Below are 26775 nucleotides of genomic sequence, written 5' to 3'. Positions count from 1 at the left end.
AAGGATGACCTACGGACTGCAGGCCATGCACGAATATCTAGGCTTAGGCTGCCGGGATTTTGACCCTGCTGCATTTAGTGTGCCACGGCATGCCCCCTATTTCTTATTATAGTGCACTACTTTAGACCAGAGTCTGTGAAGAGAATAGGGTGCCATTGCACGGGCCCTTGTGTTTTATGAAGAAACAAAATGGAGCCAGATGACGCCGCGGCCGATAAAAATGTTTTACTGGCTTCATTTGATTCCTCGTCTGCTGGACTATTGGCACTCAGCGATGAGGACTGGAGATTTATCTGGCTCATTTGGTCTCCCTGTTGGCGTTCCCTGTCTCACTACAAGTAGAGTGTCAACCACATAGGGAGTGATTGGACCGTGTGTGTGTTGAATTTAGGCCCAGTCCTCAAGGCTTTAAGAAAATAAAGATCTGTTTTTTTTTTGTTTTTTTTTACTGACCATTTAAGGAAGAGTTTGGCCTGACTCGTTTTCTGATACCCGCCGGTTTTACTGTTAGCCATTCGTAAGAGCTCTGATCATCTCTGTTTCACCGCCAAAATGTAAAACACTGTCCTCTCTTGAAATGTGCTCTTTGTCCATATGCATTGACAGATGCCGTCTGCAACAACTGTGAGCCTATTAATGTTTGGTTCTGATACTCTAATTCAGCTTTAATAATGTGAGGTGCTGTTGTGTTAGCTTAATGATGACAAATGTGTTGCTGACGTGTGTTTTCTTTGTTTTTCGCTGCAGGGTTATATACAAGCTGCTAGCTTCCAAAAGTGAAGGAATCAGAGTGCAGGCACTCAAGGTCATGGGCTACTTTCTCAAGCACTTGCCTGCTAAGTAAGTACTGTGATATGTTCGCCAACTTTTACTTATGTTGAGTGAAGGAGTTGATCGAATTCCCAATACAACACTGTTTTTATCTCGCCGTGCATTCCGGGTAAGAATTACTGGAAAATAGAATATATGGAATATATGGAAAATAAATATATTTATTTTTGAAAGCTATTTTTTTTTTTATTGAAATAGGACTCTGTTTGGCACTAATGTAATAAATGCTATAATATAGGAATTTACCCGTGGACTGAATTATTATTTTTCATCCTGAATTGTCTTTCCTCAGTTTACTATCAATTAGAGACAAATCCCATCATGAATGTGAGCTTCTACAGAGAGGGCCTCCTTCAAGAGGTGGTCGATATCTAATCCTTGTTCAGTCTGCGACTGTAGTAAAATGAATAGCTGTTATTAAGGGCCTTTCCCCTTCTCTCCGGAGAGCCAACTGCCTCTAATTTCAGTGAAGTGTTTTGATAACACATTACCCGCTTGTGCGGCTCCTTTTTGTTCGGCACGCTATTAAGATCGTTGTCTGGGGTTGTTATTGAAGGCACGGTCACAGAAAAGGCTCTGTTTCCATGTCCACCATTTTGTTTTTGCGTCGACGCGTGGTAGTGGATCTGCCCTCCACCTGTCCCCGGGCCGTGCCGTCCGCTCTGGTGCCAGCCCGGTCCCAGCCTCGGGCGAGCGGATCTGCACCTATTCAAAATGTTCTGTCGCAGCGTTTTGACAGAGCCTCTGTCTTAAGACGCTGTCAGTTATCACCACAGATATGTCTCGGAGGGACGCCTGTCCTGGAAACGTCCCGTCGGACCTCCGTGGGGTGGGGGGGGGGGGGGGGGGTTTCCTTGGATGTCTTTTGAAGCGCTGGGCGACTTGCACCAGCAGTAGTCTTTACATGTCCCACCTTGTGTCTTATATCCAACCGACTAAAAGGATGTGCATGCTGTTTTGACCCAAAACTGACCTGTTAACCGCCGTTCCTGTGAGAATATGGTTGCATGAGGTAATAAATGGGACGATGCTGAATGTGAATGGATTCCCCCTGACCGCTTGACCCTTGTTCCAGGAGGAAGTCGGAGGTCATGCTGGGTCACGGCCTGTTCTCCCTGCTCACAGAGCGACTGATGCTCCACGCGAGCCCGTTCACCATGACAACCTACAACGTGCTCTTCGAGGTCAGTCAGTCTGTAGTTTTTTTTTTTGTCTCCATTCCTACTCATTTATTTTTACTGTATGTGTAGGACAGTCTAGAATTTCTTTTCATTGCCATAGCAATTTAGTTTCCCCTGCGGCAAAGATATTTTGCTTTCTTTTTAACCCCTTTAATTATATTAACTCGGGAAACCTTGAGATTACGTATTTATAATATGATAGCATGCCAGGCACTTCATTGGTCATCTAAGGTAACTGACACTAGTGTGTCCTGAGCGGGGAATCAAGCACCAATTAAATCTGATCCTGATAATGGGCATTGGTGAACAAAGGGTATGTGTGTGATTTTCAGGTTGCTCCTGGGGTGTGTGGGTAATTTAATGTGCTTCTGCGATGGCGTTTCTATGAGAAATACTGTACAATACTACTGGTTCCCGTTAAGTCTCTAATCTGATACGTACAGATACTTAAGTATTCCTTTCTCCGTTTCTCTGCTTCCTTCTTTCTTTTGTTCTGCGTAGATCCTGACTGAGCAGATCTGCACTCAAGTGATTCATAAACAACATCCGGACCCCGACTCCACTGTCAAGATTCTCAACCCACGTAAGTCACCTCTCGGTTCGGCACGGCGCCCCCCCCCGCGCCCCTCCACTAAATCACGTTTACCTGCTACTGGCTGCTTGGCGACCAGGAGCCTCTCCTCCCTGGCTTTCTGTGCCCCTGTTATATACTGGTCAAATGTGGAGCATAAATTGTTGGCCACAAACCTAAACTACTCAGCCTCAGTGTAGCTGGAAAGCAGTTGTTTTGCACTTTAAAAGTCAAAATTATCCAAAAAAGCCAATTTATCAATCGGCAAGTCAACAGTTTTTATAAAGAAAATGGAACGATAAAGGTGGAGTAAATTGTAGCTATTTAAAAATGTATCTGGATAATCAACAAAACGATAGTTGGAGAATGTATTTTTTAATAAAACACACATTGTTTTATTGCTATGCTATTCCTTTGATATTCACACAAGAACTTTGTGAACTGAAAAAAGATTACATGTTGAATAGCTAATGAAATCAACATCAGTCCTGATGGCAATAATGCACAAAAATAATGATTCATTTTCATCTTTTTGAAAGGCAACAGTCATTTTTCAAATCTGGGACTTTAGTCCATCTGGGAAATTATACAACAATCATACCTCGCTGGCAACTTTAGTTTTTCACAAAGCGTATGCACTTTTGCAATATGTGGTGTTTTTAATAAACATTAGGTTCAAAAATTTATAGTTCACCGTTTAGCTCAGCCTTTTATTATTTTTTTTTGCAATTCGAACCATCGCAAATTATGCTTGATTTATGACCCTGTGTTCCGCAAAAAGGTTCTCATTTGATGCATGTTGATGTACCTTTGAATATTTATATAATAGTGCACCATTAAATTTATACCAGCAGAAATATACATTGTTCTTTACTGCCGGGTAGTATTTCTATACACATACCTCATTACAAGAGGGAGGTGCCATGCTGTGTTTCTGTATGATGCAATGTAACTAGCTGAAATGGCAAACCCCGCTGCTTTGATTAATGTACTCTTTATCATTCTGTCCTGGTCTGGTATTTTCAGACCGTTACTTACTGCCTCCAAATGTACATGTCTGGCCGTAAAAACCTTTTCACATGCTGGAGAATCTCCTTCCTCAGCTTAGAAAAAAGGAGGGAAAAATAGTCAAGCTAATATCCAGCATGTGTGTAATCATTTGTTTTGTTACAGACTATTTTAATCGGTTAAATTATATATTCTTTGCTGTAAATCTACACGATACCCGATAATGACAAATTACTTTTACATATTCTTTTTTTGTACCCAATATATTGAATTTAAAAAGCTGAAATATTTCAAGTGCGTACGTATTCCGACCCTCTTCAGGACTTGGCACAATCAGTCAAGTGTATTTTATAAAGCCCTTTTTGCATCTGCAGCAAAGTGCTTTTAAAAAACACCCGGCCTGAAACCCTAAACAGTAGGCAACAACAGGGTAGAAAACCCCCCTAAAAGGGACGAATTTTGAAAGCGTCTTTGGCAGCGCTCGACAGCGTTGAGTCAATTTGGGTATGCCTCAACCACCTTTACATACCTGGATTTGGGCAGTTTCTCCCATTCTTCCTTCATATGTCTTGTCAGTGTATTTGTACAACCCTGTGTCCTAAAGCAGGGCTGTACATATATTTTTATATGCGCTGCTTTAAAATATAAATAATAACCGAATGCAATGATGACGATGCAAATAATTGAATCCCTGTATTCAATAGCATCTGGTACAAAGACGACTCATCAAATGTTAAAGCTGAGGTATTGTTTCTTGAAAAATAGAGGCCCCCTTTGAATAGGATGCCTATGTGTATGTAAGTAGTTTTTTGTCGACCAAACTGATCGCCTCTGAAAAATAGTGATTTGGTGGAATACTGAATAGTGCAATAAATAAATAGTGTAGGCCTAGCCACAGCGTCATGTGGGAACTGAAGACACCATGCTCCAGAGTTATAAGCTATGGGGATTATAAGCTATGGGAGTTAGAAAAGTACAGTCAAGTTTGTTTCTCTTTTGCAGTTACCATTCTCTTGATATAATTTGCTCTGAAGCCTCAAAATGGGGCTGATTGCAGTCTTTAGTAACGTCAGGGCGAATCAAACAAACCAAGGAAGTTCTGTTTCCCTTAAATTAACTCAATGGAAAGAGACCAAACGGGGGGGAAAGGACTCCGAACTCCCATCCGTCCCTTTCCCTGGTAACATGCAGTGGTAATTTTCTGGCAGTGAGGGGTTCAGCGAGTCATAATTTGAGTGACTAAGGCGTGCAGAAACAACACAAGTCCATGGGCTGCCGGAGGGGGGGCGGGTCGGTCGGCATGGGCGCATCGGCTACCGCCATGGTCCGAGACGGCAGAGTGAAATCCTAAACCCCCCTTCGCCTACTCAAGCTAAATGGGCACTGACGTTGTCTAGATAATTCATCTAAACAGCCAGTCTCTTTAGGTTAACTAAACCTGGGGTTCCAGGAAGCCTGCATGTGACTTTGGCGCATACGGATACACACGCAGGCGCACAAACATAAACAAGTGTATACACACACGCTTACGCACGCACGCACGCACAGAGAAAGACAGACGCAGCTAAAACAGTACCAGACCATTACAGTATGATGATAGAATCCAGATAAATCAATGTCTGGATGGATTTTGTGTTGCTTTTCTGCATGTCGTTGGTCCCACCACATAGCTTTTCAGGTGTCTGCAGACAGTCGAAAATCAAGATGACTTGTGACACGATGGTTTGCACATGTTGAGATGAATTTTTTGATTTTGTTGTTAAACTGCGGTCGGCCTTTTCGACATTCCTCTCGCAGTTGATTTGTTTCTTGGAAAGTGTGTACAACTTTCAAAACAATCGTTCCAAAAAGCCAAACATTGTTTTATTTCTGCCTGTGAGGAATTTACATTTGAAGCCCCCATAGCGAGTCAAGGTTTTTTGCAGAGTATAAATATTAGGGTATTATTGTAGCACGTCACTTTTCAACCGTCCAAACCGTCAATGTATTTACGTGAATTCTCAGATTCCGTGTATTACTTAATCACGTTGTATCTGACGATTCTCTGGTTTATTGTATTATATATCGTCCAGACAGCCGTCATTGGACTCCGCTCCGAGCCAGTGGTTTATAAACCAGTCAGTAATGTCGCCGCGGAAGCGGTGCGCCCATGTGTACTAAACCGGGTCAGGCTCCGTGACGGCGTGTTAACGTGACATGTTTCTCTGTTTGACAGAGGTCCTGAAGGTGATCGCCGCCCTTCTGAAAAACTCTCCCCCATCTCCTGAGAGCATGGAGGTGCGCCGGATCTTCCTGTCAGACATGATCAAACTGTTCAATAACAGCAAAGAAAACCGGAGGTAAGAAGCTGGGGCCCCCCCCCCTCGCTGATGTTCCCGGAGGAACCCACAGGTGTTTGACCATGGGTCAATCTCTTCCAGGCATGCCAACAATCTCTTCTAAATGTGACGTGAAATGTACACAGACGTTTGACTTGGGATCACCAGTGATGATAAACTGCAACGTACACTTAGATTCTGCACCAGTCTCAATTCACCATCCATCCAACCCATTGTTCTTTCACTTTGTAGGAAAGTCTGGTGCTCAGCAAGGCTAAGTCAATGTTGTTGTTTCAGTCCAGCGGGCCGATGCTGTTAACACAGTTGTATCGTTTGAAGCGTGTGTCACGAGCGAAGTCGGTTGCGCCATTTTACTATGCCTGCGAGATCGATTAGCGCGGGCAAGCTTGTTTAGCTTTTTCCGTGCCACAGCCTCTGTCCAAGTAACAAACAGAGGATGGCTTAGTGTTGGTGGTTGCCCCTTTAAAATGCAGAAAACCGCTTGTCTCTAGCTCAGACCATTCAAATCTCAAGAACCAGGCCTGTTTCTGCCATTCACAGTAGATTTTAAATGTTTGCTCTATTGATCAATTGCTCAATTGCTAAAGCCACATTGCCTGTAACCTTTTGGATTTCAGGCCCTTTTACGATGGAGCTAAATAGTTTTCTGGTGCCAACTAAAGATCAACCCTTTGCATCTACGATATGTTTTATTTTTATCTTTCCAACCCTATTTAATACAGTATGGATACCACCACTGCTTAACCGCCAATCAAGTGACCAATCAAATGTACCTTAAAGAGCTGCCTTACATCAGCAGTTGTCTCAAAGTTCTCACACGGAACACTCTGGATAATTGTTTGCTTATTTGTAACCTCTCCAGCCCATTCTAAATGTTTTGGGTGCATCGTGTGTGTGTGTGTGTGTGTGTGTGTGTGTGTTCCACCAATCAGGAGCCTGTTACAGTGTTCGGTGTGGCAGGAGTGGATGCTCTCGCTGTGCTTCATTAACCCCAAGAGCAGCGAGGAGCAGAAGATCTCCGAGATGGTGTACGCCATCTTCCGCATCCTGCTGTACCACGCCGTCAAGTACGAGTGGGGCGGCTGGCGCGTGTGGGTGGACACCCTGTCCATCACCCACTCCAAGGTCAGAGCGCTCGTTAACCCCTTCTGCGTTCAGCCGTAACCAGGGTTTTTCAGAGACACGCGGGGGGGGGGGGGGGCTGGGGTGGCTTCTGGATGTTTTTCTGTTGCTTTTCTTACTCTGTGGACCATTTTCTTGCGCTCTGTCTTCTGTTGTACTCTTAGTTTTTTATATTTTTTTGGGGGGGGGGGGGGGCGCTTTCTCTTCTCTTTTTTGTGAGTATGCGGTAACTCACACAAGCACCCATGCGTGTGAGCGCACACGCCCACACACACACGCCCCCCCCCCCCCCCCCACACACACACACACACAGAGTATCTTTCTGTTTCCCTCTGTCCTCGCCTTTCCACCCTTTTTGTATTTGAAGTTAGACTCACATCTCTGTCCTTCCTGTAACCTCATGTTCTTGAGGGCACTCGGGTCCAAGATCCAACTCCTGTCTCAGTCCTACCAGTTGGGGCCTTCATAGTCCAGGTTTGGTCCTGATATAATAACAAGGCACCATATAAGCTACCATAGGAAATGTTCAGATGTCCTTGCTGGCCTGAACAGACGAGGACTGACTCAGCAACCGGGGTCATCAGATCCAGCCTGGTGGAAACCTTGGGCTGATTATGTAGAAACTGCAGCATGAGGCTGATTAGAATCAGTTGTTTCTCTTCATCCATCCCTTCCAGCAGCCCCCCCTCCCCGCCCTCCCCCGACTAAAATAACCTGCCGGCAGTGTTACTTCAGAAACTCTATTTTGAAGAGGCTCAAAATGCAGTGTAGATATTGCATTACCGTGCTCAGTTCCAAGGCAGTGGAGTAACTCGGTCTGCGCCAGATTGCGGTCGTGCGAGCTTTCCGTAGTTTCTCAGATTGGACGTTGAAGCAGGGAAAACCAGGCTATTGCGTTATGGTGAATGTATTCTTTGCTGGGCTGCTGCCGCGACTGATCATTACCACTAGGGGGCACAGTTACACCATTTGGCTCTATATGTCTCTCAGAAACCAGAATTGGACGGCTGTTAGCACAGGTATTTGCTAGTCAAAAAGCTCTCGACCTCACCATGTACAGCTTATCTAGACCCTGTTGATGTGTGTAGGCGAAACAAATGTCTGAATGATGTCTCTCATGTCCGTTTCATGGACAGTGCTGAGAAACGCGGAGGAACAATAAAGTATGTATAAATTATTTTTGAAATGAGATGACATCAGTGCCAATGTTGGCTAGAATGCTTAACAGAATTTATATCTTTAAAGTGGCGTATTGTGACAGTACTTCTGCAGTAATTTCCTGTTATTTTGTGCTGAAGCTATTTATACCTGCTTTAACAATAATAAGTTTTAGGCAGCATTACATTTCAAATCAAGAATACTGTTTTCTACACCATAGAATATTAACTGTGTATACACATCTTATGTAGTTATATTTAAGGACATCACACAAGGATTCTTCATAAATGTTCCTTGATAAACTTTCTATTAAATAATCGTTGTTGGATGCTTTTCTTTGAAATATTAGTTTAAATCATTGTATTTGAAAGAACAGTTTAGTCATTAGATACATTGTACATTAAAGTACAGTTTTATTGATACACCGTATATTAAAGAATAATATAGTTAATGGATCGGTTATATTTCTGCATTATAATGATGCATTATATAAAATTTTTGCATCCTAAATTACGTTAACAAGGCGTGAGGATGTATGAGGCCAAGTGTTGAATGTAACACTGTTCTCCAGTGTCGGCCCATCCCGTGCAGCCCTGAACCAACCCAGAAATGAGCGTCTCTTTGGAAATAACATCCAATGTGTTTCTGGTTCTGTGTTGCCCGGAGCGTGTTGTTTTTGTTTGAAATACCCCCATTCACACTGTGCCGTAGATTCACTTTACTTCACTGCCATTCCAGTGTGCGTGCGTGTGTGCGTGCGTGCGTGTGTGCGTGCCCACTGTTAACTGTTAAAAAGAATTGATCATTCCTCTCCGTACAGGACAGCCTGTAATTGCCCTTTACTATAATTGCACAAGATTAATGCTGCAGTTTCTTGGCTCTGTTTACGGTGCCCAGTGCTAATCTAAAAACAGTACCCCACACACGCGCACGCGCACGCGCACATGCACACGTGCACGCAGATCCTTATTAATTATATCCTTATCAGGACCAGAAAACAAAGAATTTATGTTTTGGAACCTTAAAACTAATCCTAACCTTATCCTCAATTTAACTTTTGATGCCTAAACATAGCCACAATGCCTGACTCCAAACCCTTAATGCTTGAACCTAGAAGTTACCTCTGTTTCTTACGCACGCCTTAATTGGATGTTTGTGGCTAAACATAACCCCTGAACCAGATTATTTTATTTTATTGTTGTGTCCTAATAAGGACTGTCTGTGTGGGGAAATGAACGAACACACACACACACACACATACATACATACATACATACACCTACATACATACATACACCTACATACATACATACATACACCTTCATACATACACGGTACTCTAATTCACATATATTATTGTATTTTCCTGTAACCTAAAGCTAAACGTAAACCCCTAAGGTAACTGCAAAATCCCTGACTCAAAATTGAAGCACTAAGACATTTTTAAAAACTTTTTTTTAAAGTGAGGACTGGCGAAAATATCCTTAGTAGCGATTGTCTTTCTTACTTCGCTGTTCATCTAAGGACTTGAATTCTTGTACCCGCATGTGCTGCACTAGAGATCTAGACACACACACACACAGACACATACACACACACACACACACACACACACACACACACATACACGTAGACACACACACATACACGTAGACACACACACACACACATACACGTAGACACACACACATACACGTAGACACACACACACACACACATACACGTAGACACACATACATACACACACGTAGACAGACAGACACACACACACACACACACACACGCAGACACATGCACACACACACACACACACACGCAGACACATACACACACGTAGACAGACACACACACGCACACGCAGACACATCGGTGGCGAGGCTAGCCATCAAGATACATGCATTTGCTGTAAAAAAAAAAAAAATCAAAAGAAATTCAATTGCAATTTTATTGTCCGGTTTGATAGATTTCCTGCCAACTCCGTAGCACAAGAGCTGTTTGTCACTGCTACTCTCTCCTCCCACAGCTGCATGAAGAGGTGTGTGTGTATGTCTACCGCTCTCTCCCTATGGTGCGCGCACACACACACACACACACACACACACACACACACACACGCACATTTTCCCCTCCTGGATCCTAGAAGCCCTATTCAGAAGCACATTGAATATTCATCCTTAGCTGCACCTCAACAATCAGAGAAACAAGGCCTCGTCGGTTTAACCAGCCCACCGGGAGGATGCTGGGAAATGCACGTACTGTACGCACACCCCAGCCATGCATCTGTTCATGTGTATGTTGCACGGTGATGTTCGACTTGCTACTGCTAACACATCATGAACAATTCCAGACTAGATCAAAACCCCGCCTCTGCCTCTGGTGTGTATCTCTATGAGCTGTGTGAATTTGTTGCTCCACTTCCCGAAAAAAAACCCCCCAAAAAACATCTTGTCTTCATATTTGTTTGACGTGTGATTTGCTCCTACATTGCCGAATCGGTTAACACTCAGTCGGTCGTTAGGGAGGAATTAAATTGAGCCTTTGCGGTACTTCCTGTTTACTACCTGCTTTACATAATCTTGATGCTCGCTAGTGGAGAACGCCGCACAGGCTGACGGCATGGAAACATTCACAGGGAACCAACCAGCCCATTTCAGTAGCCAAACAGTCAGCGTTTTGATCCTGCGTCACTATTCAGACTAGTGGGTTAAGAACTTGTTCTATGTTTAACACAGAGAGAGAGGGGGAGAGAGAGAGAGAGAGAGGGGGAGAGAGAGAGAGAGAGAGGGGGAGAGAGAGAGAGAGAGCGAGGGAGAGAGAGAGAGAGAGAGGGAGTCGGAAGAGAGTCAGGAGCTTTGCTAATGATTGCTTCCAGCTTTCCACAGCCAGCCCAGACTGAGCTAAAGCAGTGGTGACCCGGTCTCCATGCCAACTGTTCAGAGGGCTCCCAGCTCTTCCTGGATTTAGCCTGCTGCAGGCCCTTGTCACCTGGCATAATGCGATGTGATTGGCCTGTTGGGATGGGGTGTGTCCGCCTGTGTGTGAACACGCGCTCCGGTATGCACGGGGTCCGTTGTTTGAGTGGGGCCCATACACGTGACGTAGTTATGAATGCACACTGTGTCTGTCTGTCTGCGTGCGTGTCTGTCTGCGTGCGTGCGTGTCTGTCTGCGTGCGTGCGTGTCTGTCTGCCTGTCTGCGTGCGTGCGTGTCTGTCTGCGTGCGTGCCTGTCTGTCTGCGTGCGTGCGTGTCTGTCTGCGTGCGTGTCTGTCTGTCTGTCTGCGTGCGTGTCTGTCTGTCTGTCTGTCTGTCTGTCTGTCTGTCTGTCTGCGTGCGTGTCTGTCTGCGTGCGTGCGTGTCTGTCTGCGTGCCTGTCTGTCTGTCTGTCTGTCTGCGTGCGTGCGTGCGTGCGTGCCTGTCTGTCTGTCTGTCTGTCTGTCTGTCTGCGTGCGTGCCTGTCTGTCTGTCTGTCTGTCTGCGTGCGTGTCTGCGTGTCTGCGTGCGTGTCTGCGTGCGTGTCTGCGTGCGTGCGTGTCTGTGTGCGTGCGTGCGTGTCTGCGTGCGTGTCTGCGTGTGTGCGTGCGTGCGTGTCTGCGTGCGTGCGTGTCTGCGTGCGTGCGTGTCTGCGTGCGTGCGTGCGTGTCTGTCTGCGTGCGTGTCTGTCTGCGTGCGCGTCTGTCTGCGTGCGCGTCTGTCTGCGTGCGCGTCTGTCTGAGTGCGCGTGGGTGTTCGTACATGTCTGCCTGCGTACATGTCTGCCTGCGTACATGTCTGTCTGTGTCTGTCTGGTTCAGTGATGTGAGCAGAATAGACAGCTGTTTCTGCAGGTGGGCCCGCTGACACTGTGCGCACACACGCACAGTAACACACACACACACACACTCAAACCCACAGTCATACTCACACACACCTTCAAGGTGCCTCTGTCCCAGCTCTTCCTGCAAATCATTTGGCCTTGAGGTATAATTCCAAAGCATTACATGAAGGACACCAACAATCAGCTTCCCAGTAGCATCCAACTTGTGTAAATGATGACATCATCATCCATAAGGCTTTTAAAATGACCAGATCTGGCATGAACGGGGGTTGTGGAGTGGGTGGTAAGGATGAAACAACAATGGAAGCCATTTCCAAATGGACTGCTTGTCAGTGTATTATTTTGAGCCAAAACAAAAATCTTTCTTCACCGCGCAATTGTATACCTGTTTCGTTACTGAATTATCTCCCATCAGATGTGATACAGCTTGTTAAGGACACATCCTCTGGAGGGAGAAATTTCACTAAACATTGCCTACTGAACCACCGCAGCAGGTTAAAACGAATGCAGAGACATTTGAAACGTGAATGGAGGCATGCATGCACAAACCGTTTTGTACCTATGAAACCAAAAACAAAACACACATAAAATGGACAGGAAAGTAGAAAATGAATGTACTGGACGGAGATCAACTGTGTTCTGTTAGTGCACATGTTTTCTGTTACCTCAACCAAACAAAACTGAATACAGAAAATTACTCTTGAAGCACTTCATGAATTTCTTTGCTGCATTTAATTTGAGAAAACTGTTTAGCAGATTTTAAATCTTTGTGCATAAAAAAAATGTTTAGGGCAGGGAATGGAGAAAATGTCTGGCCCCGTGTCAATGCACGACTCAATCTGACCACTGTAACGGTGTGTTTGAAAAGGCCTCTTCCAGAAGGCACTGTTGTTGTCCATCAGCATGAGCCCTAACGATCGGCAAAAGGCAGCATGGATCCGAAGCACAAAGACTCAATATTAAGACGCAACATGTTGAGCGATAGCCTCTATCCCTCTGGCTCTGCGCTCACTACAGCCCCCCCTCTCTCTGCGCTCACTACAGCCCCCCCTCTCTCATTCAGCCTTCTAGCTGAGACAGACACATTGACGACTCCACAAAGAAGAGGGATGCACTGGACAAGGGGCACCATTGACCAGAGCTTAAGATAATGTCTTCATGCGTGGATTGATCCACACAGACACGTGCACACAACATATCTTCTAGGTTAACTGACAAATCTACATGCTGTTTGTGGTTGTCCAATTGGAATGTAAGATATAGTATATGTGCTAACTGTCAGCTCACACAGATAATTGACTAAAATTGAAAACCTCCCAGAATTTTTCACAAATATATATAACTCTGTAGAACCCTATTATTTCAATTAGACATTGTAATTTGCTGTGATGTAGTTTTGCAGCTCCAGGCTAGACCTCCTTGTATAGCCTGCCTGCTTTTTATGTTGGGAGAGGCCAACATAGTTAGATTGTTCTTTTACTAGTAAACTCAGTGCTGTTCATGTTAATTTTGTAGAGCTGCTTTTAACTATATTTCTTATTTGATCATGCAAGTTAGTTGGTTAGCTACGGGAAGCGAGAGGCATGCTCCGCCAGCCTGCAGTCCTGTGCAGCTCAACAGTAGGCTGGGAGCGACATTGAACCACTCACTGCTACGAACTCTCTCTGATCACCCTGGTCCGCCACTCTTCCATTCTCCTTCTTGTGGCCTAAACCGCCGAACTGCAAGCCGGCCGCCGTGCACGTGAATAGGAGTCCATGCCTACGTGGTGTTGAGAAGGAACGTCTTAGTCTCCAGCGGGCGAATCACGACTCATGAAATCGGGACTTGAGTGCTGCCACGCTAACCTGTGACTGTATATGGTCCTCCCCTCCCGTCTCTTGGGAGCCCCGCTTTGAGTTTGGGTGAGCCCGAAGAGCGTAGCTGGGTGCACTCCCATTCGGGCGGTTCCCATAGGCAGGGGCTCTGCTACACGTGAGCGAGGCGGAGGGAGGGAGTGAGGGGGGAGTAAAGGGAGAGGCGGTGAGGTACTACCGGTGTCCCGTCCGGCCCAACTCTGCGGCGGGCCAGTCGGAGGCAGACAACCTTGATTTGGGGAGGAGGGAGGAATTGCATTTAGCTAATCGGATTACAGCGTTCCCCATTTCCCCTTTGTTTTGCGGTCGCTCCCTATCTGAGGATCTAAGTGGGACTCCCAGGTCCCGGCCGAGTTTAGGGGGTATCTGCAGGCCGGCACCGAGCCAACCGACCCAACGCCACACAGGTTGTGGTCTGGGGCCCGGTCTGAACAGCCGTTAGATGGACTATAGACAAAGCCTGGGATCCGTCCAGATTGTGTTCTGCTGTGATGTTTGCTTTGCATCATACAGAGTTGACACTGGACGTCTGGATTGGAATGTAGCGTGCTTCCTGGTTTTTGGGTTTCTGGGGCATTGAAACGGGATACTCGGTTCCTCTCAACTTGTGTGATTTCTTTTTGGTTCGTAATGCAATTTGTATGGTCGATTTGCACCGCTGTGTGATTTGGCCACGGACAGCGCGTCCGGCAAATAACGATGCCATCTGTCCGGTTCGAGTACCCCTTCACCGTTTTCCTACGTTGCCATGGAAATGTCCCCGTGCCCGTTAATCAGGACCAAAATGTGGAGCGGAATTGAATTATGTGAGATTTAGTTTCCTGATGCCCGGGCCACCCAGCACTGCCTCTCCCGGGGTACTTTTTCAGAGCTCCACCCTAACGAGGGCGCTCAGACCGCAGCCGTACAGTTCTCCCATTCTAATGGTAACTCAATCTTTATAGAAACCCATTTAAGGCCGACATGCATCATCTTAATGTACACGTGCTGTCTTTGCGCCGTGACGTTATTCCCGGGACCGACTAACCGCTCTCCGGTGTAGATTCCAGAGGGCAATTCTTGCTCCGCTTTGAACGTGGTGGTGTGACACTCTTTGAATTGGTGGAAAAAAACAACACAAAATGTCAATTTAAGCAAAGACTAATGGGGAGAGGAGTAGGCCAACTCCCTAGACTGATTTCTAGCCCAGGCCATTCTGCATCGGTGCATTTATAAAGGCCTCTTTACTCTTCTACTCTGAGAAAGCAGCTATGGATTAACAATCACAGCAAACCAGCCACCAGAAGATTAATGACCAGGCTTGTAGGCAGCTAATTTAGAACAATAACGCCTAATTCATTACACATAATCAGTGTTGTGCATTCCCTTACTGTTGTCTACCTCTCTGTCTGCCTCCCTCCCTCGCGTCTCCTTTCCTCCCTATCCGACCGGTCGTCACATTTTTCCTCCAAGTCCATTTGATTATTGCACCTCCTCGATGTGGGAGAGGCGCCGTTGGCCGAATCCAGACGGACACCCAGCCGATGTTAACTTGCTGTACGGTATCTGCTAACTGATCCGTGACCACTGACATGTACAGGCGACGGGATTTCTCCACAAATGCCACCGCAGACCATTGTTTTCAATAGACTCCCACTCTGTCCCTGTCTTTTCGGGTGGTGAAAGGAACAGGTTTGGGACATGCCACTGCTGCTTAGTGAACACAGATGAGAATTAGCTAGGTAGTCGTGGCCCCGCGATTAAAAAACTAACATGTTGGTTCATGTGTTCTATCTGCTTGCAGGTGACCTTTGAGCAGCACAAGGAGAGCCTGTCTCATATGTTCCGCCAGTACCAGAGTCAGGGCTCTGAGGGTGATTTGACCAGGGTTCGTACCATCTCCGGGGCCAGGGCCGATCAGGGGGAGGAGACGGCCCCCTCCACTGTCATAGAGCTCACTGTAGACCCAGATGTGGCTCCCCAGAGCCAGGAATCCCCCAGCACTTCTCCTCCTTCTGTTGTCTCCACATCCTCCGCCCCGTCTGCCAGCCCACCAGAGGGTGACCGGGATGAAAGTCAGAGGGACGAAGAACCCATAACCTTGTCCGACATACTTGCCAAGGCCGAAGAGGGGGAGAAGGAAGAACTGCAGCTGGATCAGATAGCGGAGGAGCAGAGAAAAGTTGCTGATGATGGAGTTGACGATACTACTCAGAAGACCGCAGTTAAACCCACAGGGTATGAAGTTTGCGTTGAGACCATTGAGAGGGAAGCCTCATCTAAGACCTCTGCAGACAAGGGCGACTGCGCAGACGGACTGAAGTCTGCGGCCGCCAGCACAGCTGGAACAGATGAAGTGACAAAGCCAGGAACTGAGGACGCGAAGGCAGGTGAACAGAACACTGACGATGTCAAACAAACAATCCACGATGCTAAAAAAGAGTTTGTAGAAAAAACTAAACTTCGAACGGATCACAAGAAAGACTCCGACAACGACAACGATGAAGTCGACAAAGTACTTATGTCTGAGGATTCCCTGAACGAACCAGAACCAGTGAATGTAACGGATAAGCAGGTGTCTGCTGAATCATTGGCTGGCCAAAAGGATGATCTGGTCGTGTCCGGGGTCCCGGGGGGGTCTTCAATTATGGACCAGGTACACCACAGCTCTACTGACGACAGCTTGGAGTCCTCGTCCTTTGTCTCTGCCGCTTGCGGGGAGGATGAAGAGGAGGAAGAACGGCAGGACCAGGTGAAGACAGGGAATGTCGGAATTAAGGAGAAGGAAGGGATTAAAGCAGACGAGGTCAAGGCGGAGACGAAATCGAAGGAAGTGACGGAAGCGGAAATTGCCAAAGTTGAGCCAGCTGTAGAATCTCCGGAGAGTCAAGAGGCACCACCTGCTTCACCCCCCAAGGAAAGTGAGGCAGAACCTGCCCAGATGGAGGAGATTGACCTAAATCAGCCAGGCACTGACATTGTCAGCTCAGATCCAGCCCAGCAGCCTCAGCCTTCAGAGACCAGAGCGTCGCCCCCTGCAGCTCAGGAGGCCGCAACGGCAGCATTAGGGGCCTCAACCAACCCCCCAGAGGTTCCCAGCAGCGAGATCGTCCCGCCACCCTCTGGTGCCACTGGTGTCCTCGGCACCAGCACTGATACCTCTCCAAAGACAGCCACTGCTTTGCAGGAGAGTAAAGATGGTGCAACCGAGAGCCCCAGCGCTGCCGTCAAGACCAAAGAGATCCACATCGCCAGGCTGGATGTGTCCAGTGTGGCCTCAGACACAGAGAAACTAGAGCTGAAGGAGGCTTCTGCACCTGTATGTCATCACAAACATTAATCTGATCTTTGTGCTTCGGCCCATTCATTGTTCTTTTAACTAGACCTGAAACCCCCTGTTCACAATCACACATTTCACAAAAAACCACAATATCAGCAAAACACCCAAAAAAAATAAGTGGTTGGTGTTGTTTGTGTTGATAATGTGTACCCGCTCTATGGCGTGGGGCTGCCTATATGGCTAATGCTAATATTGATGCATTTTACATTGAATGCCAGGACAGTGCTAACGCTAATCGTGCTAATATAGATGCATTTTACATTGAATGCCAGGACAGTGCTAATGCTAATCGTGCTAATATTGATGCATTTTACACTGAATGCCTGGACAGTGGTAACATTACTCCTGCTTGGGTGTTTCTGATGTAGGAGACTCTCCAGGGCCAGCCAGCTGCGGTGGGGGCCTCAGGGGGCCCGTCCAGAGAAGGTGGCTCCTCCTCCTCTTCGGCCCGGTCCACCATGTTCCGTATCCCTGAGTTCCGCTGGTCCCACATGCATCAGCGTCTGCTCACCGACCTGCTCTTCTCCATCGAGACCGACGTGCAGATGTGGCGGAGGTCAGCCCGGGGGGGTGGTCCTGTACTTCAGACAATATACACGACGGGCTAACGATTCATCGAAATGAACTTTTTATGACCTTGTATGCGTCGGTTAGGTAAAGAAAGACACTGTTTTCCTGAGGCGTGTAACGTTTCTCTCTCCCTCCCCCTGGCAGTCACTCCACCAAGACGGTGTTGGACTTTGTGAACAGCAGTGAGAACGTGGTGTTTGTCCACAACACGGTGCACCTGGTCTCTCAGGTGGTGGACAACCTCATCATGGCCTGTGGAGGGATCCTGCCGCTGCTGTCTGCCGCCACGTCCTCCACTGTGAGAGACCTGCCTCCCCCTGTCTGCCTCCCCCTGTCTGCCTCCCCCTGTCTGCCGCCCCCTGCCTGTCGGTGTCCATTTATGTGCGGAGTGTCCACGTGTGTACATGCGTGCATGTTTGTGTGCGTGCGTGCGTGTGTGTGTGTGTCTGTGGCCATCTACAGAAGGGTTATCGACATCATCCATCCTCGTTGACCTTTCTCCAATGACATTAGACTATAGTTAGCCCCTGGTAACGTGCTTAGTGTGTTTTTGCACTGTCTGACCCCCAGTGACAGTAGCACTCTAGTGTAATATAATGCCTGAAGGACCCCCTCTATACCGTTCCCTTCATCATTTAGACTGGAAACAATGTCCAGTCTGGAATGATGGCTGTGGCCTCACCCGGGTCAATAACATCTTAATTAAATTGCGTCGCATTAGACGGATTGGAATTGGGTTCAATGAGATTTTAATCTGATTAATATCTGAAATGGAAATAGTGCAATTGGTCCTGAACTGGTTTCAACAGGGAGTTCTGTTGGAACGTTGATTCTGCGTTGTAAACCGACTAACTACGTGACGGCACTGTTTGTGACGGCGTTGTCTCTGCTTCACCCCCCCCCCCCCCCCCAGCACGAGTTGGAGAACATCGAGCCGTCCCAGGGCTTGGAGGTGGAGGCCTCCGTCACATTCCTGCGGCGTCTCATCAACCTGGTGGACGTTCTCATCTTTGCCTCGTCCCTGAACTTCACGGAGATCGAGGCCGAGAAGAACATGTCCTCGGGGGGGATTCTGCGACAGTGCCTTCGCCTGGGTATGTCTGGAAGATCCTCCGGAACGCTGCCTTCCTCTGCTTGTCCCCTCTTCCTGTTCCGGTCTTCCCATCTGTTCTCTCTTGTTTCATTCCTCTCGTTCCTTCTCCGTCCACTCTTCCAGTCCGTCTTCCCGATCCTCTTCCTTATAACGGTCTGCAGCCGGCTGTAGTATCCGCAGGAATCCAATCTCTGCATGGTACACCCTCCCTCCTCTCTAGCTGTCTCTCACTATTGCTCTCTTTTTCTCTCTCTCTGTCTCACTCCCTCTCTTTCTGCCTCTCTCTGTTCCTATCAGCCCTGTCTTATCTTGTTATTATAACCCCTGTGCGCTGCAACACTCTAAAATGGCTGCCTATGATTAGTCGATTCGCCGTAATGGTCCTGGCTGTTGCCCTAGGCCTTCTCTGCCCCCCCCCCCCTTTCTCCCCTTCTCCGTCATTTTCCCTCCCTCTCTCTGCCTCGTGTTTCAGTCTATTAAAGTAACCCAGTGACAGCTCCGATGTGGCTGCCTTGCTCAAGCTGAATAAAAGATCCTTCGGATGTGCTGCATTATTCATTTTATTTTGGCACTAAAGTACACCAGTCACTTTATCCAACCCCTCATCCACCTCCTGAGCCCTGTGGTGTAGAAATCCTATCTGCTGTGATTTAAACCGCTGTCGTTATCTCTGCTGTTTGGATAATGGACGGCGCGCCGTGATCTGTTTCTGCTCTTAAATGCTCATTACAAAGCTGCAAGTAAACAAAATGGCCGTCCTGTTGGCGCACCTTGTTCAGATGATTGCCGGTCGTATTCGGGCCTCCTGGTTTTTCCCGTTGCCGGAGAGCTCCATGGAGAGCGATGCTGTCGTTGTGCGAGCCTGCTTTTAGGGAGCTGCCGTTATGAGATGAATTTTTGATGAGGTATGCTCTCCCTGTTGCCGGCAGAGTAATCTGATTTGGGTAGACTGTAACAAGGTTTCAGGGGGTAACAGGACCCCCTCAGACACAAACACACAAACACACACTCTAAACGCGCACGCGTTGCCTTTATAAAAATGGCCAAATGAATGGAGGCCTTAATGGAAAACCCCAGTCCATTCCAGATGGAATAATTCCACCTCTAATCTAAACGCTTCACAGTTAACATTCGTCAAATGTCAAGTACAGAAACCAGGGAGGAAACTAAAAGGAAGGTTTGTGTGTGTGTGTGGGGGGGGGCTAAACAGAAAGCGGCGAATGCAATATATCAGATTAAAAATAGTCAAGTGCCTCTTGCTGTGGCAGGAGCCAGGAAGTTGGTTAGTTGGTTACCCTGTCGTCATCCATTATTGGATGAGGCCCGGGCAGGTTTGGGACACGGGGGGACGGGGATGACCCTGGAGGGGAAGCGGGGAGCTGGGTGAGTGGATGTCGGTGTCCAGCTGGGCTGGGGCCGTGACCTTGTTCCTGGGGCGTTCTCTTCTTTCCCGGGTGATCCTACTCTCCCCCTCTCTCCCCCCCCTGTCTTCTCAGCCTCTTTGGTTGTTTGTTCCTCGGTTCTTTCTCGGCCCCTCTGACACGGCCTCGTTGTTTTCTACCTCCCTGCAGTCTGTGCCATGGCTGTGAGGAACTGTCTGGAGTGTCAGCAGCATTCCCACTTCATGCCCAGCCAGGACAGTGCCCGCAGCCAGCAGTCCACGCCGAGCCTCATGGGAGCAGCCAAGTCCGTGCCAGCGCAGGCAAGTAGAATCAACACGGACGCCCCCAGCCGCTTCTCTGCCTGCTCTCTCTTCCCTCCGTTTCCTCTCTTGTCATCTCAGGAATCATTACTGCCCCACCCCACCCTCCAAACATAAAGAAAAAGCCCTCTGAAAACCCATTTACGGATCTCGGCGGCTGACGTAGTCAGGTCAAAGGCGAGCGCTGCGCTAAGTTGCGGTCGTCCTTTGTCGTGCTGCGCCCTACTATTTCACCACGCAGCGGGGGGTACAGTAAACCACAGCCCCTTTGTCCTCCACCTACAATAGCATGCCGTTATTATTGCGTTAGCTCGTATCTTATCGCATTACTCTGCCTGCCGCTATGCTGCACCAGACACAGCCCTTTGTCACGGTTGCCCTTTTGATTTGATATTGCGACTTCCAGTAAAAAAAAAAGTCCATGTTTTTATTCCTGAAACCAGCGTGTGAAATCTCATTTATAATTCAGCGAGTGGCTCTATGGTAAACCCATTATATTAAGAGTCTGTCAGTCTCCGGGGGATGTGGAACGAACTGCCGGACGGGGGAAGACGTTGCCCTGTTTGTGGGCCAGGGACGAGATGTCCTGGCGGGCCTTGCCTGAGTGACAGTCCCCGACCGTTTGGGTTGCGCGATGCCAACTGGTATTTCAGTCACGTGTGCCAGCTGTTCCACTTGCCCCCCCTCCCCCCCTCCCCGCAGAGCCCTGTGGACGTGGTGACGGGAGGGATGTCGCCAATCCGCGACATGGACCGACTTCTTCAGGACATGGACATCAACCGCCTCCGAGCCGTGGTCTTCAGAGACATTGTGAGTCGATTGAAGTCGGGGGAAGATGTCTACTATGTTTTCGTTGTTGTTGTTGTTGTTGTTGTTATTTTTTCTTATTTTGTGTGTGTTTTTTTTTTAAACATACAAGCATCTGCTTGTGGATGGAGGTTGTGTTGGGATCCCGTTGTGTTGGGATCCCGTTGTGTTGGGATCCCGTTGTGTTGGGATCCCGTTGTGTTGGGATCCCGTTGTGTTGGGATCCCGTTGTGTTGGGATCCCGTTGTGTTGGGATCCCGTTGTGTTGGGATCCCGTTGTGTTGGGATCCCGTTGTGTTGGGATCCCGTTGTGTTGTTCCTTGAGACGGCGCGCCGGGCGGCTACACGTTCCCCTGCGTTGGCTGAGTTTCTGTGTGTTTTCCCAGGATGACAGTAAGCAGGCTCAGTTCCTGGCCCTGGCCGTGGTCTACTTCATCTCTGTCCTCATGGTGTCAAAATACAGAGACATCCTGGAGCCCCAGAACGACAAGAAACAACCGCAGAGGAGCCAGTCCACCCGGAGTGCAGGTAAAATGCGACACCATGCGCACGCCTTGGGGTTTAGGCTGGGTGTCTACCGAAGCACGTTGTTACAACTAATGATGTTGAAATGGGTTGGCGTGGGCAGGCAGCTGTCGAGGATTGTGTGGACAAGGTGAAAAATCTGGTGCCCTTGAGCAAGGCTTTCAACCCTATGGAATGTCCGCTAAGTGTCTTAAATGTATGTGGGGAAAAAAGGCTTTTATAAAAGGCAATTCTTGAATGTACTGTAATCAGAGCCAGTGGTTCCAACATTGTAAACGTTGCTTCTAATATTGTAAAATGTTGCTGTGTGTCGATGGTAATGTTTACTTAACGTTTGCTTGACCTTTGCACCCCTCAGATATGGGCGTCGTCTCCGGCGGTCCCGATCCGGATAGCGGCGTGTCGTCCCTGCGACGCAGTGTCTCTGGTCCCGGGGAAGACCACGCCTCAATGACCCCTGCCGGGGCAAACTCCACCGCCCAGGGCCCTGACGCCGTCTCAGAGGCTCTGTCCACCCTCTCCTCAGAGGTCAGGGGTCACAGGGGCCAGGATGCCCTCAAGGGAGACGCCAGGGCCGGGAAGAATGTCAATGTGAAGGACATCCTGCGCAGCCTGGTTTCGGCGCCTGCTGATGACATCATGGTGGATCCTAGCCTGCTGCCTCCGACGTTCCTGGGAGCTGCTATGGGAGAAAGCCCTAACCAGTTCAGATCTTTTGACAGGTGAGTTGGCCACGTGGGTTTTAGAATCCGGGGCCAGACTCTCAATGGCTGATTTCTATATCTGAGCTAGCTCCCCCGGGTTCACATCCTCATGTCTGTTAACCCCAACCTTTTTCAAAGTGCCTTTTGAAATTGTATGACATCAAAAACAGGTGAAGGTGGCTAAGCTGAAGCATCACACCAAAGCCCCGTCACATCAACTCTGTCCCTGCAGCTGCCGGTTGGCTGTTGACGTAGCTTCTCAGCACAAACAAACAGGGCTACAAAGTACCTGTCTTCAGTAAAACACATCAAAACAATAGGGCTTCTGCCAGAGGCTGAGTGCGAAAAGGAGAGACTTCTCAAAGACCAGTCTGTGGCAGTCAGCAGGAAGCTGTTTCTTTTCACCATGTCACCGATATTTAATGACTTCTCTTTTCTGGCCTTGTTTCTCTCTGTCTGTCTGGACAACTGGCCAAGCTGTCTGTCTGCCTGCCTTTCTGTCTGCCTGCCTTTCTGTCTGCCTGCCTTTCTGTCTGCCTGCCTTTCTGTCTGTCTGCCTTTCTGTCTGTCTGCCTTTCTGTCTGTCTGCCTTTCTGTCTGTCTGCCTTTCTGTCTGTCTGCCTTTCTGCCTGTCTGCCTGCCTGTCTGCCTGCCTGTCTGCCTGCCTGTCTGTCTGCCTGCCTGCCTTTCTGCCTATATTCCTGCCTTTCTGCCTATATTCCTGGTACTTGACAAAGGGAAGAGAAGATGGAAGTATAAATTGCATCCCCTGAGGTCTGATGAGATGAGTGGATCAGATACAGTGGGAACAAAAGGGGTTCTCTGTTTGTCTGTTTGTGTCTGTCTGTTTGTGTCTGTCGGTTTGTGTCTGTCGGTTTGTGTCTGTCGGTTTGTGTCTGTCGGTTTGTGTCTGTCGGTTTGTGTCTGTCGGTTTGTGTCTGTCGGTTTGTGTCTGTCGGTTTGTGTCTGTCGGTTTGTGTCTGTCTGTCTGTGTCTGTCTGTGTCTGTGTGTGTCTGTGTGTGTGTCTGTGTGTGTGTGTCTGTGTGTGTCTGTGTGTGTCTGTGTGTGTGTGTCTGTCTCTGTGTGGGTCTGTGTGTGTGTGTCTGTCTCTGTGTGGGTCTGTGTGGGTCTGTCTCTGTGTGGGTCTGTGTGGGTCTGTCTGTCTCTGTGTGTGTGGGTCTGTCTGTCTCTGTGTGTGTGGGTCTGTCTGTCTCTGTGTGTGTGGGTCTGGGTCTGTCTGTCTCTGTGTGTGTGGGTCTGGGTCTGTCTGTCTCTGTGTGTGTGTATGTGTCTGTCTGTCTCTGTGTGTGTGTGTCTGTCTGTCTGTCTCTGTCTTTGTGTATGTGTCTGTCTGTCTCTGTCTCTGTGTATGTGTCTGTCTGTCTGTGTGTGTGTGTGTCTGTCTGTCTCTGTCTCTGTGTGTGTGTCTGTCTCTGTCTCTGTGTGTGTGTCTGTCTGTCTCTGTGTGTGTGTGTGTGTGTGTGTGTGTGTCTGTCTGTCTGTCTGTCTCTGTGTGTGTGTCTGTCTGTCTGTCTCTGTGTGTGTGTCTGTCTGTCTGTCTGTCTCTGTGTGTGTGTGTGTCTGTCTGTCTCTGTGTGTGTGTGTGTCTGTCTGTCTGTATCTGTGTGTGTGTCTGTCTGTCTGTCTCTGTGTGTGTGTCTGTCTGTCTGTCTCTGTGTGGGTCTGTCTGATCTGTCTGTCTCTGTGTGGGTCTGTCTGATCTGTGTGTGTGTGTGTGTGTGTGTGTGTGTGTGTGTGTGTGTGTGTGTGTGTGTGTGTGTGTGTGTGTGTGTGTGTGTGTGTGTGTGTGTGTGTGTGTGTGTGTGTGTGTGTGTGTGTGTGTGTGTGTGTACACAAGTTATAAGCCTATACAGACATCCCTAAGTGAAATAAAGCTGACAGACAGGCTGAGGACGAGGTCTGGTTTGTATTGTTCCAGTGGTGAAGACGAGAGGGAGGAGATGGGGAGGACAGATAGTGAGAACAAGATCTGCAAAAGAAAGAAAGACACCTTCCCATGCCAAGGCACATGCCTCCGCCCACCTCCCCTCCTCCCCCAAAACACCCCTCCTTTCCCATTCTGTGGGAATTCCGAGACATCCCTGTGATCCTTGGGCCCTCTGCCTCTTTATCTGTGGAATGCTTTGTCAGGTCTCCGGGCACTCCTCATATCTGGTGGGATTAGAGGGGCTCCTGGGACAGTTATCATAGAGGAGAAAGAGGAGAGTGGAGTGGAGGAGAACATGGTAAAACAGCTCTACCTCACCACAGGGACCTAGTCAGACCCCCTGGACACCAGTGCTGCCAGACCCTCTAACCCAGAGATGGAGCCCGGGTGGCTGGGGGTTCCCACGCCAGCACACACCTCCCCTGGTCCTTCTCTTATCTCCCACCAGGATCTGCCTCCCCCCAGTCCTCTAGCTCTGAGGTGCCTGGTTATCTTGATGGCTCCTGGTCTCTTATATGCTGTGTTCTGATATGTTGGGACTCTGCCTCTCTTTGGCTCTTTTTGTGTTGATGGCTCTATTTTGTGTCTCTGGCTCTTTTTTGTCTCTTTGTCTCTTTTTCTGTCTTTCAGTCTCTGGTTAATGCCGTTGTTTCCTGATGCTTTTTAGCTGCGATGGTACTGCTGAATCAATGCCTCAATGGCGATATATCTCATGTCTTTTCTGAAGTGTTAGTCAGAGTTCAACAGTATTGGCAGCATTAAATTTAGAGACATTTGGGTGTAAAAAATATATGCATTTGTTTTTTTACATATTTGGACACTATTGACAGACAAAGCAACCTATTTTAACAAATGACAGTTAAAGGTTATTCTTTGCAATAATTTATTAATCGAAAGTCAGAACAGAAATGCAAATTCAGTCTAAAAAAATATGACTACACCCCTAGATTTAAAAGCTGTTTTTTATTTTATTCGTGTAGTTGATTTTTGTAACTGTCTTTGAGTCTCTTACATCGACAGAGGGTTTTTTTCCCCGCCGAATCTTACTTAAAGTGCTGCTTCAGCTGTCATGTTCAAGGGCAGTCTTTCATGCACTGCCCGCTACAAGATTTAGATCCAGGCTTTGACCCGGCCATTACATAACCCACCATTTCTTCTTTATGAGCCATTCAGTTGAAGCTTTTCTTGTGTGTTTTGGATGATTGTCCTGTTGCAGGATCCATGTTCGGTTCAGCTTCAGCTTTTTGATGAATGGCCTCATATTCTCCATAAGAAGTTTGGCATTATTGACTCATTCATGGCAAGTTGTCCTTAAGACAGCAAAGCAGCCCCAAACCATAATGCCACCACCTCCATGCTTTACAGTTGATATGAGATTCTTCTGTTCCAGGGAAATGTTTTGTTTTTGTCAAACATGGCGTCATCTTTCCAGACAACGTTGCTCCATGTAGTTCTGTTCTATACATGTAGTTCTGGCAAACATCAGTTTAGCCTTGATATTATTTTTGAGTGCTGAGCATTCTTCCTTCCGTAGGCCAAGTGAGGCAAGAGAGGACTGTAGGTATCTCAAAGGAACATCACGGGATCTAGAGTCTACTCTGGGTGTCTATCATTCAGCTCTTGTCCTGAAAATGGCGGGAACACCTGTCCTTTGTAGGTTGCTAGTGTCTGGAATTTTCTGAATTTGTAGATCTGTTTTTCTGCATAAGAAGATGTAAACATTTGTGCTTAGTTTCATAAATTATTTAAAAGTAGTAATTTGTTAAATTCAGTTCACTTTGTCAACGAATGTGTTTGGAATTCAGCTCAGATGCCCATGTGTACCGTGAAGTGCAGCGAGTGTACCTCACGTCAGCCATGTGTTCAATAGCTTTTCAGTTCCACCACGCAATCAACCGTTATCTGCAACCTGTGATCAGAAAAGGATCCCGCGGCCTTTACAACTGCTAGTAAAGATGTTAGGTTACCACAGATTCAGTCTGGCGAGTGGCACCACAGAGAGGGATACTGCTGTCCTCAAAGCGGCATATACATTTTCAGTTAAAGTTGATATGCAATGAGAGGTTGTGGTTTGAGTTCAGGCGTGTTTGACATTTGTATTTTGTTTGTAATATCTTTAAACACATACATTTTCACTCAGGCGTGCGATTTTCCAAACTTTTTTTTTTATTCGACCGACTGATCTACCTCATGTTCAAACACTCCAGCAGCCGTTTGTCATCATG

The 26775-nt window shown here is 47.7% G+C and overlaps 1 protein-coding gene across 8 annotated transcripts in view; it reads left to right on the top strand.

Annotated features, from left to right (window-relative positions):
• lrba (LPS responsive beige-like anchor protein) overlaps nt 1-26775 on the top strand; it is a 218787-nt gene that overhangs the window by 44744 nt on the left and 147268 nt on the right. For all 8 annotated transcript variants that reach the window (XM_034291054.1, XM_034291050.1, XM_034291052.1 and 5 more), the window contains exons 18-30: nt 748-840; nt 1907-2015; nt 2514-2595; nt 5807-5930; nt 6863-7055; nt 15665-17179; nt 17569-17756; nt 17915-18068; nt 18684-18864; nt 20435-20565; nt 21268-21375; nt 21759-21900; nt 22256-22619. In XM_034291054.1, coding sequence (XP_034146945.1) covers nt 748-840; nt 1907-2015; nt 2514-2595; nt 5807-5930; nt 6863-7055; nt 15665-17179; nt 17569-17756; nt 17915-18068; nt 18684-18864; nt 20435-20565; nt 21268-21375; nt 21759-21900; nt 22256-22619 — 3384 coding nt within the window. The remainder of the gene's footprint in view (nt 1-747; nt 841-1906; nt 2016-2513; nt 2596-5806; nt 5931-6862; nt 7056-15664; nt 17180-17568; nt 17757-17914; nt 18069-18683; nt 18865-20434; nt 20566-21267; nt 21376-21758; nt 21901-22255; nt 22620-26775) is intronic.

This window comes from Esox lucius, chromosome 25 (assembly GCF_011004845.1).
Source record: "Esox lucius isolate fEsoLuc1 chromosome 25, fEsoLuc1.pri, whole genome shotgun sequence".
NCBI classification, from domain to species: domain Eukaryota; kingdom Metazoa; phylum Chordata; class Actinopteri; order Esociformes; family Esocidae; genus Esox; species Esox lucius.
The sequence above is the reverse complement of the archived record's forward strand: the minus strand, read 5'-3'. Positions and strand labels throughout refer to the sequence as shown.